General features: G+C 37.7%; 1 protein-coding gene across 1 annotated transcript in view; it reads left to right on the top strand.

Annotated features, from left to right (window-relative positions):
* Nucleotides 1-641: 641 nt before the first annotated feature.
* FAM3C (FAM3 metabolism regulating signaling molecule C) overlaps nt 642-12,897 on the top strand; it is a gene marked incomplete at both ends in the record, with an annotated part of 35,339 nt that continues 23,083 nt past the window's right edge. Inside the window, 4 exons of the mRNA XM_080701214.1 lie at nt 642-695; nt 10,369-10,439; nt 10,544-10,611; nt 11,352-11,456. Of these exons, the coding sequence (XP_080557340.1) occupies nt 642-695; nt 10,369-10,439; nt 10,544-10,611; nt 11,352-11,456 (298 nt within the window). The remainder of the gene's footprint in view (nt 696-10,368; nt 10,440-10,543; nt 10,612-11,351; nt 11,457-12,897) is intronic.

Here is a 12,897-nt window from a genome sequence, read left to right as displayed (position 1 = left end):
CAGAGGTAGAATGCCCCTGGGTTCATTCCCCAGTAATGGGGAAAAAACAACAACAACAAACTGCATTTCCCTTTACTTCCATACACAGTCAGCTTAGGGAGGTGGGATGCAAGGAAATACAAGTGTTGTATGCATGTATGTTCAATTCACTTTGAACCTCACTGTGATGTGTAAGTACAGTGCACCAAAAAACATAGTTGTTGTTTTTTTTCCCTCCCCACAGAAAACAAGTAACCAGTTCTGCAGCAGACACCAGCTGGGTTCCTATAATCCAAATCAGGTCTGACACTGTCTACCTGATATGCTGTCAGATCTCACAGGTTGAGGGCTCACTCCCCAGTCCCTAGCCCCCGCTTGTTTTACCTGTGCTTCTTATGAACTGGCTTAAACCAGAGTCCTCACACCTCCTCCTCAGGTTCAGTCACTTTACTTGAGATGCTCACAGAACTCATGGAAACCTCTGTTTATTGTTCTAATTAATAAAGGATAACGCAGATGGAACAGATGAAGAAGCGCATAGCGCAAGGTATGTGGGAAGACGTGCAGAGTGTACCACTCTTCAGGATCCTCTGTGTTCAGTTATCTAGAAGCTCTTTAGACGCGGTCCTTCGGGGTTTTTGTGGAGACTCCATTGGATAGTCATGACTGAAGCAGGGACAGCCGTGTTAGAACGTGATTGGACAAAAGGCAATGCTGTAATGCTAGCAGAGTGGGCGGAGAACTCAGCAATCTTCTCAACAGATCTGCAGCACTCCCCAATCCCTAGCCCCAGGTTGTCCCTCCAGGACAAGGGGCAGAACTACCCTGGAATGAGGAGAGTCTTAGGACTTAATTTTAGAAAAGAATCAATCAGAGATTTCTTTTTGGCTCGCTCCAAGAAAAGCTGAGGAACATTGGGGTTTCAGTGGCTTGCTTTGTGGAAGAGAATTTCTAGTTTTTGTGGTCTACCTTGGGAAGGGAATTAGGAGTCAAGAATCATGGATGGAATTATAATAACACACAACTTTACTCAGCTCTCCTTCCTCTATCCAGTCCTCAGTGGATTGGATGAAAGCCATCCCATTGAGAAGGTCAGTCTCCTTTACCTAGTCTGATTCAAATGCCTATGTCTTCTAGAAACGCCCATAGACTACATAGAATATTATTTAACTCTACAGGCAGCCTGTGCCCCAGTTGCTTTGACACAAAGTCCATCTCACTGGGCCTAAATATATTTTACATCTGTCTTTTTGCACTTTGACTCATTTGGGGTTCTTTACTTGAAAAGCTTCAGGTGACACGAATTAGAATGATCTGAACTTAGTTGATTTAGTTAAAATGGTCTTTCAGCCAGAATCAAATTACAGCTGATTGAATGAAATGATAGTTTATACTTGTTGAGTATAACTTGCACTGGTGTTTTGTTTGCTTGTTGTTTTCCTTTTGTACTGGGGATCAAACCCAGGGCCATTTCTGACCTACATCCCCAGCCCTTTTTTATTTTCTTATTTTGAAGCAAGGTCTGTCTATGTTGCTGAGGGTTCCTGAGGTTGGCCTAGAACCTGCAATCCTGACAACAGCCTTCCAAATATTGGGATTATAGCCTTGTGACCCCTACACTGCCTTCTGATTTAATTAAGTGATTTTTGTTTGTTAGTATTAACTCTATCAGTGAATGTTTTTGTACGCTTTATTTTCTTTTATCATTTCTGTCTTGAGTTGGGAGGGCTCTCACACACCAGCTTAGTCATTTTGACAAACTGTGAAATCTCCGGAGTGACTAGTTTGCATCAGAGATCAGCAATTCCCAGAGCAATTTGCAAAAGCCATATCGATCGCATTTTGTCAACAGACTTGAGTATGTCAGTGAGCAGCTGGGGTGAAAAGGAAGAGGGTTTGCTTGTGAGTGTCTTCCTTACCCTTGTAGGACTTCAAACAAATCCCTTGACCTCATCTATAATTCCACCCTAATACCCACTGCCATGGGGGGTGGGGTGGAAGATTATATAAAATAACAATGTGTGTGAATAGCAGCGCTGTATGTGTACTTTACCTAGCTTTTATTGACTGGCAAGGTGTCCCTCTCTTAGTAAATGTTTTCATGGCTTATTTTGCTGATACAGAATGGAGTTCTTGTAATTCATCTGATCTAGAAACCCCTTTTCAAGGAAAGACTGGAAATGTCTCTTGACTTGGGCTTTTATTTCTGTTGTTCTTTAATGAATTCTAAGACAGAACCTCCTTTTAGACATGGTGGCCTTAATTCTACTTGAATAACAAAACTTTGCTCAGTTGGACCAAACTACACAGTTGGGCTCAAGGAAATATTTAAATCATAAAGCACACAGAGGAGTCCAGAGCGCCACTCTATGGCTGTGACTTAGGCTCTCTTCTGCATCCCTGCCTCTTCTCAGGGCGTCCTGGTGGTCCTTGATTTGACTTTCAGCTGATCCCACTTATTTATTTGAAACTTTTTTTTGGTCTTTGTTTTTGAGAGCCAGTGCATTTCCTAAGTATACTGTTCAAGTTTTAAAACATTTTATTTCTTTTTTATTCTGGCCTGAGAATACTTTCCAACAGTTAAAGAAATTTGGTTTGGTAGCAGGCTCTAATTTATATATCTCTACCTTTTACTGAATATTTAAGCAAGATTATTTCTCTAGTTCTGGGTTTCCAGCAGAGGCCTTTTTATCCCTTTACTGTTTTTTGTGTTCATGTTCTCTGGACCTATTCTTTCCCCATTTGATTGTGGATGTTTTGGCTTGAGACTTCAAGTAAATTTTTGCTTTTTCCTCTTTATGATTATTATATGTAAACATTTTCTTTGTTTTCAAGTGCTCTCTGAAGAATATGCCTGGAATGATTTAGAATTAGCACATCATAAACATGTTCCATGATTTGCTCTCATATATATATAAAATACTCCTTTTTTGCTGACTTACACTTGTGCATCATTAATTAAAGATGCCAGAGAATTAATTAAGCAAACTAATTAAAGATGTATTATGGCTGAGACTTGATGAGGTTTTACTAAATGTTAATAGTCTAAGGAATTGGAAAGCAATTGTATTCGGCTAGAAAATTGTAGCTACTTAGTGTGGTCTTGGTAGTGGTAGTTTAGAAGCAGGTATGTTGGGAGGTACAAACAGGTAGCAGTTATGGGAGGCCCTGACTGTCATTTTACAGGTGTAGCCTCAGCAAGTAATGGAAACTAAAACAGAACAGCTGGTGTCTGGCCCCCAACTGCTTATCACATTTTTAAAAAATGTTCCTAGGCCACACTCAGATAAGAGTGAAGTTATTTTTCGAATATTACCTGGGAGGAAAGGCATGTGTGTTTGTTGTGAAAGCAGGGTTCAGTTATGCTGGAGGCTGAAAGAGGATTTATAACCTGTTTGAATTTTCATTTGGAAAGTCAAGGATTTTTTTTTTTTTTCTGCTACTGCTTTTATGTGATGCTATTTGGCTACTTCAGCATCTTTTGTTTCATTTTCATGTTTTGCCAGCCTGTGGCCAAGGAGTTTTAATAGATATGTAACTGTTGACTTTTCCTTTATGTAAAAGGGGTTCTTGATTACTAACAAAGGAAAAGAAATTAATAATGATCAACCCAGTCCAAGTGTTGCTTTTTTTGTTCTTGGTTTGGAAAGTAGATTGTCCAGTAAAAAAGGAGCCAGCACAGGAATGTGATGCCTTTGGGCGCCGTCCACCCCCACCCCAGCCCATTCCCTGATTTTCCAGTGAAAAGGAAAACTAGATGTCTCACTTCCTTTAGATGCATTTTCAGGGATAGATCATTATTTTCATTTGATGTTTTCTGTGCATAACTAGATTAGACATCAATATTGAAACATAAATGTGTATCATAATATCTAAAGGAATAGTATATATATATCTGATTAATGTGATTCAGCACTCAACATCCTTTTAAATTCCATTTCTTTACAGTAGATTGAGTTGACTGGAAGCTATCCAGCTAAAATGGGACATGGCTGTCTTTCTTTCTTTCTTTCTTTCTTTCTCTCTTTCTTTCTTTCTTCTTTTCTTCTTTCCTTCTTTCCTTCTTTCTTTTTTCCCCCGGTATTATGGATTGACCTCAGGGGGCATTCTGCCTCTGAGATACATCCCCAGCCCTATTTTTTATTCTTTATTTATTTATTTATTATGGTGCTGGGGTGGAACCCAGAGGCTTTCTACCTCCGGGCTATACTCCCAGACCTATTTTATATTTTATTTGGAAACAGGATCTCACTAAGTTGCTGAGAGCCTCACTAAGTAGCTGAGGCTGGCTTTGGCATTCTGCCTCTGAGATACATCCCCAACCCTATTCATTCATTCATTCTTTCTTTCTTTTTTTTGTGGTACTGGGGTGCAACCCAGGGCTTTTCTACCTCTGGGCTATACTCCCAGACCTATTTTATATTTTATTTGGAAACAGGATCTCACTAAATTGCTGAGAGCCTTACTAAGTAGCTGAGGCTGGCTTCAAACCTGTGCAATCCTCCTGTCTCAGCTTCCCAAGCGCAGGGATTACAAGCATGCACCACCACACCCGGCTTTATTCTTTATTTTGAAAGAGGGTCTCACTAAGTTGCAGAAGGCCCAAGTAGCCTAGGCCGGCAGGGAACCTGCAATCCTCGTTTCTTATCTTTCCAAGTACTGGGATTATAAGCATGCACTACCATACCCAGATTGACTTTCTTATTAAATTAATTTACTCCCCCCCCTTTTGCGTTAATGGGGATGGAACCCAGGGGCATACTACCTCCACGCTACACCCCCAGCCCTATTTTTATTCTTTATTTTTTTAAACAGGGTCTGTCTCACTAAGTTGCAGAGGGCCTCCCTAAGTAGCTGAGGTTGGCTTCAAACCTGTGTGATCCTCCTGTCTCAGCCTTCCAAATGCTGGGATTACAAATGTGCGCCACCATGCCCATCTTTCTTTCTCATTTTTTTAAAGAAATTTGCTTATCTTAGCCATGTGTGGTGACGCACGCCTGTAATCACAGTACTTGGGAGGCATAGACAGGAGGATCACAGGTTCAAGGATAGCCTCAGCAAGTAGCAAGATTCTCAGCAAGGTTTTGAGGCACTGTTTCAAAAACAAACTAAATAAATAAATGGGCTGGAGGTGTACCTTGGAGGTTGAGGGCCCTTGGGTTTAATCTCTAGCCCTCTCCCCACACAAATAAAAATAAATTCATCAATCTTTAGTTATTTCCTGGAAGGGAAACATTTACACATAAAGATTTTTCACAGCATCTGTTTCTTGTGTATGGTAATTTATATCAAAGAACAGCATTTCTTTTGATATATAACATTATATTCTGTCAGTAATGACAATTGGCTAGTGTACTTAAAACTGCAGTTCTGTACTTCTGAATACAGTATTTTGCACATGTAAATTGAAAACCATGAAGAGAACCCTGGGGTTAAAATAAGACTTTGCTATGAATATGTATTATAAATGACATCCGAATTATGTCATATAAAAAATAAAGTGGCAGCTGAGTGCGGTGGTGTGCTCCTGCAATCCCAGCCACTTAGGAGGCTGAGGCAGTGGGTGAATCACATTTTCTCAAGACCTTTTCTCAAAGATGGGGCTAGGGATGTGTACCAGTAGAAGACCACATATGTAGCATGTTCATATTCCAATACAGTGAACAAAAAAAAAAAAACAAAAAAAAACTGGCACAATGTACCTGGCATAACCTGGCCAACCTAAACTCTTGCAAATTATTTCTGCAAATAATTTGTTCATGATTAGATTAGTAAGTTAGCTTCTGGACCTTATCTTCAAACTAAAGATTTATGATAAACATCAGAAGTTCCTTATAGATGCATAATCTCTGAGAATAATAAAACGTATTGTCTAGTCATAAGCTTAATGGCAGGTGCTCATTCCATGGAGAGCTGACAGGCAGCAGTGTGTGACATAGACCACTCTGGAGGTTTTGTGGTCCAGTGGGAGGAGTCAGGCCAAGTGACCAAGAGTGTTTTCATCGACTGTCAATGTTGGTAGAATACTTTGAAATGTCATCACATTCGTTTAATTAGTTTAATGCAGATGTACAAATCAAGCTAAATCTAAGGGAGTGCGTTCATTCTAGAGTTAATGGTGTTTGCCTTTTCTTTTCATTTTAGGAGCTTGTTTAATGAAAAGTGCCATAGACTGAAAAATTAAACATGAGGGTAGCAGGTAAGATACTCAATCCAGCAGAAATGATTTTGCTTTTTCTGTAACCTCTTTGTTTAGTGGTGACTACAGGTGGAAGTAAATGATGTGTCTTTATATTGAGTACAAAGCTAAAATAAACTAAGTCATTATTTAGCCTTTTGTTTTAGAGAGTCAAAAAATCGGGAGTTGGACATTTAGTAAGAATTAGATCAATTTTTATAGACCAAAAATTGGACATAATTCTTTTGTGAGAATTATGCTATATATTCTTTTTTTTTTTTTTTTTTTTTTTTTTTGGTGGTACTGGGGTTCCTGGAAGCCCTTCTACCTCCGGGCTACATTCCCAGACCTATTTTTACATTTTTATTTGGAAACAGGGTCTCCTAAGCCAGCACACGCGGCTGGCTTCGAACCTGCGCGATCCTCCTGTCTCTGCCTCCCAAGCATGCGGATTACAAGCGTGTGCCACCACGCTCGGCTATGCTATATATTCTAAGTTACGGTTTTAGGGTTTTTGTTGTTAATACCTTAAGCTTGTTTCCTAATACTGTATGTAAAATGTTCATATCAAAAATGATTTTAGCCTGGCATGATGGTGTGGTGGTAGAGGCTGAGACAGGTGGATAGCAGGTTTGAAGCCAGCCTCACCAACTTAGTGAAGCTCTCCGCAAAAAGAAAGAAAGAAAGAAAGAAAGAAAGAAAGAAAGAAAGAAAGAAAGAAAGATAGAAAGATAGATTTGACAACCTGGAGAAGCTGATTTTTTGTTTTGCCAAGTTCTGCTCTGTCGAAAAAAAGAAATTCTAAATTTTCAAAGTTTAAATCTCTCCTGTGTAAAATTAAAATCAGTATATGTGAAGAATTTAATAGAATAGGTTTTTGCTCATTATTTGTTAGTTCAAGTTCAGGTAGCATAAAGTTATGTGTAAGAACAATCTGTTCCTAAAGCAGCATATTACAGAAATTGAAAAATATGACTAATTATTTATAGTATTAAGGCAGCTATCTTTAAATAAAAAAAGACAAAAATACCTCAATATCCTCTCCTATCTGTAAAGTGAGTGTTTTCTTCCTACTCTTCCTCCAGCCAAAGCCCTAGAAGAAATATACCTTTTACAAAGGAATTTCTAATGTGCATCCAGTCCAAAAAAATACCTTGTAATTTCTCAGAATCAAGATAATTGGTCTTGTAATTATCATCTTCTCACCACTGAACCAAATATTTTTCTGCAGATGCATCTCTTAGAAGTACCTAAAGTCAGAGCGTGAACAAACCAGTCTTCATAGTTTGGTCATAATTGGGTAGAATCGGGCACAGTTGATTAGACAACATGATTATTAAAGATCACTGGAGGGTGTTACAAATGTTTTATTTAGAAATTTGAAGACCTGGATCTCTTTGCCATGAAATTACAAAGCATCCCTGAAATTAAAAAAAAAAAAAGAGCATTTATTTTTTAAGTAGTTGGAAAATTGCTGGAGAAAATATTCTCAGAAACCAAAGATGTGCTTGTAGTTTTAAAAAAAACATGTTGCAGTGTCTTTTTTTATGATCTTTGAGTATAGCTGTACTATTATTATCACATTTTCAGATGATTATAAAGTCTAATACTTAAACCCGGTGAATTGAAACAAAGCAAACTTTTCTTTTGTTCATAATTCTAAATTGATTCTCGTTGAAATAAACTTTGTCATCTGTTCCATTTCTCTTGATTCTGACAATTAATGCTCAACTTAATTGATGGCTAATTATTCACTGAGTGCTTGTTTTATGTTTGGCACTGTTCCTAGTATAGGCCCTAAGGGAACTGCCTTTAGTGAACAAGTAAGGAACATTAGCTGTTAGCTTATTACTTTTAACTGATCAATCTCTTTTTTTTATTGATGCATTTAATCATCCATCTTGATGAAGTTCAGGGTGATAGAGACAAACATGCACACAGCACTCATGAGCCCTTCCCCAGTTCCTGCCCTATTCTCTCTCCTTCCGTGCTTAGCATAGTGATTGACTTTGGTAAGTTTGTGTGTGTACATCATGTCCATTGATGTGTTTTCCTTTTCTCCCCTGCCATCTTTTTTGGAGATGTAAATTGCCTTCTTCAATCTTTTCTGATTTAAAATCTTATCTGGTTGCTTTGAAATATCCATATGACCATTATTCTTATATCTGAAGTTTATGCTTTTTGATTGGTGAAAAATAAGAGCACACATAGTATTGTCCATGGCTAGAAGCAAGAGGGAATCTCCTGCAAAGTCAAGGCAGTGGGAACTGCTCTGTGATAAAGTTAGGCCCCTCCATGTCCAGGATTGGCTGCTGATTCAGGACATGAGCCCGCTGTAGAGGAGACTTTCAGTAACAAAAGTTCCAGAACACTGCCCTTACGGAGACTCTGCTAGTCTCTCTACTTTTAACTTTTTTCTTCCTTAGAACTTTTATTTCTTCCTAGGTCTTCTGATGGTCCAATATAAGAAAATAGTTCTTAGTTTAAGACTCAGTGCTGCCACTGACCAATTATATGTCCTTAGAAAAGTAATCTAAAATTTTGACTTCATTTTCTTTGTTAAATGAAAGTAGTATTTTGTTAAATGAAAGTAGTATTTTGAAAAACTGTGCAAATGGGGTAATGCATATGTACATATATATGCATTTGTACACATATATATATATATTAACCTTTAGCTCTATAGTATGTACTCAGTAAGTGGTATTATATGTATTTTAATATTTAGTACTTTATAAAGTATTCATATATAGTTATTTTAGTGTAGGCTCAGGTTTGGCTTTGTGTAAAATTTAGTCTAGAACTTTCGTGTTATAAATTTGATATTTTAATAATTATAATATTTCAGTCTTTAACAGTGGAAGTTTATGATTACATGTCTCCAGATGATTTTTAAAGTTCATTGTTTAAAAAAAATAGTTCATTCTTTAAGCTCGGTGATTTGAAATAAAGCAAGTTTCTCTTTTTTGCACATAAATCTAAATTCACTCTAGTTGAAATTAACTTTGTCATCTAGTCCATTTCTCTGATTCTGACAAATAATGTACATGTCGATAAATGCTAGAAAATACAGTGGTAAGACTGTCATGTGAAATGTAATCTTCTAGCTGTTGGTCTTAAATGATTAAGAAAGAGTGTGCCACCTGCCATCACTCACCTATTCAACAGACATTTGTTGAAAGTATTAATATGTATGAGGGACTCGGCTAGATCCTGAGGGGAAGGAGTTCAAAGCCTACTGGCATTTCTTTCTCTCGCATGCAGTAAAAATGTAGGTAGCTTGCAGTTACTCTTAAAAACAGGAGCAGTTTTTGGAGGGGGAGAAGGTAGGAAATGGAAGAAACAGGGATAGATTCGATTAGTACTTTGGCTTCCTTGTTACCCCTTTATTGTCATATCAATGGTGTGTTTTTGTAACTTTATTTTTTTAGAACAATTTTAGGCTCACAGCAAAATTGAGAGAAAGGTACAGAGACTTTTCATTTGCCCCCTAGAAATTGGAGTAAGTAGGCTCTGAGAAGCTGCTGCTTCTCGGCATTATGCACATTTGTGACATCAGCTTTCTCTTTTCTCTCCCCTCTCAGGATAAGTCTGTTCTTTTTAGGTGTATGAGGTTAAAATGAAAGGCTTAGCCGGGCATGGTGACACACACTTGTAATTCTAGCATTTGGGAGGCTGAGATGGGGATCGCAGTTCGCGGACAGCCTCAGCTACCTAGGTCCTTTGCAACTCAGTGACCCTCTTTCAATATAAAGAATAAAAAATAAGGGCTGGGGGTGTGGCTCGGAGGTAGAATGCCCCTGGGTTCCATTCCTAGTACCACCAAAAAAAGACTTAAAAAAATTCTTCTTTACTCAGTATATTGAAGTTGGTGTTTTGTTTGTTTGTTTTTTCTTTCAGAAAAATGTGGTAATTCTTAGTGCAGTACTATACAAACCACTAGGGTTTATTAGGATCCCTGGATTCTGGTTTTTGGCACTACCACTAATTTATCTGTAATGCTGAGTGATTACCTCACCTGTGGGCCTTTCTTTCTTAAGGAACTTGAAGCGACAGCCATTCCTATCTACCTCTTTTATATCATTGCAAATTAAACCATTGGAAGGAAAGGATTGTGTAGACACACACTTACTCTGTCCCTGAGTAAGCCGATAGCATGTCTCTGAAGGTGAAGACACTTCTTTGCTGTCATTTTCCATTTCCTTTCCTAGATTTGGCTAGCAGTGCAGAAAAAGGACGACGACTGCCTCGTATTAAACAGTAATGACATTGATGACTATTTGTAAGATACTCAGACATGATTAAAGGTAAAAAAGGTATATAAGATGAGGAGCTTACCATATAGCCATGCTATGTGACGCATGTGACCTGTTTTAAACTACGCAGTAAGCATGAGGTTGGAAGACCTCGTTTGCCCTGTCACAAGGATTTAGGTAACTCCACGAGAATTTTTGGTTGGTGATAGGACATTAAACCTGTTAGATTTCACCCGAGAACTCCTTGCTTGGTGGATATGCTGGCCTTGGTATTTCTAGGTCTAGTGCTTCCATGACATCCCTGTACAACATGTTTGAAAAGGATCAGAAATGCATCAGCCAATATACTTGGTGGTGGTGTTTCATTAGCTGTGACACTTTTAATGCAGTTAGCCCACACTGATGACAGGGATTTTTTTTTTTTTAATGTTTTCATTTAAATCTTGGCAAGGGGGTTGAGCAGTCTTGTTTTGGCGGGATTGTTCGCTGCACTGATTTATCTGTAGCCTTAGGAGATCACCTCAGTTCTGGACCTTTTTTTTTTTTCTTTAAGGATAGTGAGATTACTGCTGATTCCATTTACCTCTTTTATATCATCACAGATTAAACCATTAATAGGAGAGGGGAATGGAGATTGTACACATCAGTATTGCCCCTGAATAAGCTAGTAACATGTCTCTGAAGTCTGAAGGTTAAGAGGCTCAACTTTCTTTGCTATTTAGTTTTTCTTTCCTATCTTGCCTGAGAATTCCTTAACTGGGAAGATTCTTTATCCTGATAGGTATTTTGTATAGTTTTTATTGTTAACTCAAGTAAAATTTAAGATCCAGCAATTAAAAAGTCAAAATTATTTTATTAGAAGTTTACATTTTCCATGTAAATGTGCAATAACAGTTCTATAGACTCAACTCAAGCTGATCATTTCTGTTTTTATCCAGGTGCTGCAAAGTTGGTGGTAGCTGTGGCAGTGTTTTTACTGACATTTTATGTTATTTCTCAAGTATTTGAAATAAAAATGGATACAAGTTTAGGAAATTTATTTGGTAAGTTTTATTTTTTTTTTCCTTTTTAAAGCCTAATTTTGGATGTTGGTGTCTAAAGTTTTATCAGTTTTCAATGTTGAGTCACTGCTGTTCAGTCTTCTGTTTAGGAGAGGAATTATTATATCAGTAAATGTGATTCAGAAGCATATTCTAAAATATATAATAAGAAGTGTGAGAATTAATTCAGTATGAAGAATGAGTCTTCTGTTTAACATTTTGAACATATTTAATGAATCTGTTTTATACATGCTTAGAGGCATTCATCCTGACTTTTAAGCGCAAATTTTAGAAGATAAATAACACCCCGAAGCTTAAGTCATTTCTCCATTTGAATTGGCTGCTAGAAAACTTGAACCCAAATAGCTCTCAGTTACCAAGCGATTAGGAGTCATGATAATGCATTTTAATTTCAGTCATTGAAATTCATCTTACTTTCTTACCCTTTTTTTTCTTCTGTGGCATTTTTAAACCAGCATATAGTACTTTATCTCAGTTTTTAACAAAATCTTTAAGTTTATTTAATAAATTAATGTTTGAAATATATATATTTGTTGTTGTTGTTGTCTTGTTTTGTTTTTTTGGTGGTACTGGGGATGGAACCTTCTACCTCCGGGCTACACTCCCAGACCTAATTTACATTTTTTTTTTTTTTTGGAACCCAGGGGTTTTCAACCTCTAGGCTATACTCCCAGACCTATTTTATATTTTATTTGGAAACAGGGTCTCACTAAGTTGCTGAGAGCCTCACTAAGTAGCTGAGGCTGGCTTCGAACCTGTGTGAGCCTCCTGTCTCAACCTCCCAAGCACTGGGATTACAAGTGTGCGCCACCACACCCAGCTCTATTTTATATTTTTTATTTGGAAACAGGGTCTCTTAAGCCAGCGAGGCTGGCTTCGTACCTGCGTGATCCTCCTGTTTCCACCTCCCAAGTGCGGGGATTACAAGCGTGCGCCACCACGCCCGGCAACGTTTGAAATATTTTTATAGGAGCCAGTTATATTTAATATTATTTTAGGTATTTGTATATCTTATTCAGTCTCCTAGTGAATTAAGTACCAAGTGCACATTTATATTCTATAAGTATCATGAGAATAAAGAATAAAGGTTAATATTTGCATTATTAAAATGGAAAATATTTATATTTTACTAAGGCCCTATATAAAATCAATTCTGTATCCTTTTGGAGACTACAGGCCTTCAGTTTTTTGTTTTTTTTTTTTTCCCCCAGTAATGGGGATGCAACCCAGGGGCATTCCACTCTAAGCTACACCGTCAGCCCTATTTTTTTTATTTTTTATTTTGAAACAGGGTCTCACCAAGTTGCAAAGAGCCTCAGTAAGTAGCTGAGGCTGTTCACGAACCACAATGCTCCAGTCTCAGCCTCCCAAAGCTGGAATTACAATTGTGTGCCACCATGCCGGGCTTCTTCAATATTTTATA

Source organism: Muscardinus avellanarius (genome assembly GCF_963383645.1).
Source record: "Muscardinus avellanarius genome assembly, chromosome: 9".
Taxonomy (NCBI): Eukaryota; Metazoa; Chordata; class Mammalia; order Rodentia; family Gliridae; genus Muscardinus; species Muscardinus avellanarius.
This window is presented reverse-complemented; position numbering and strand designations above follow the sequence as displayed.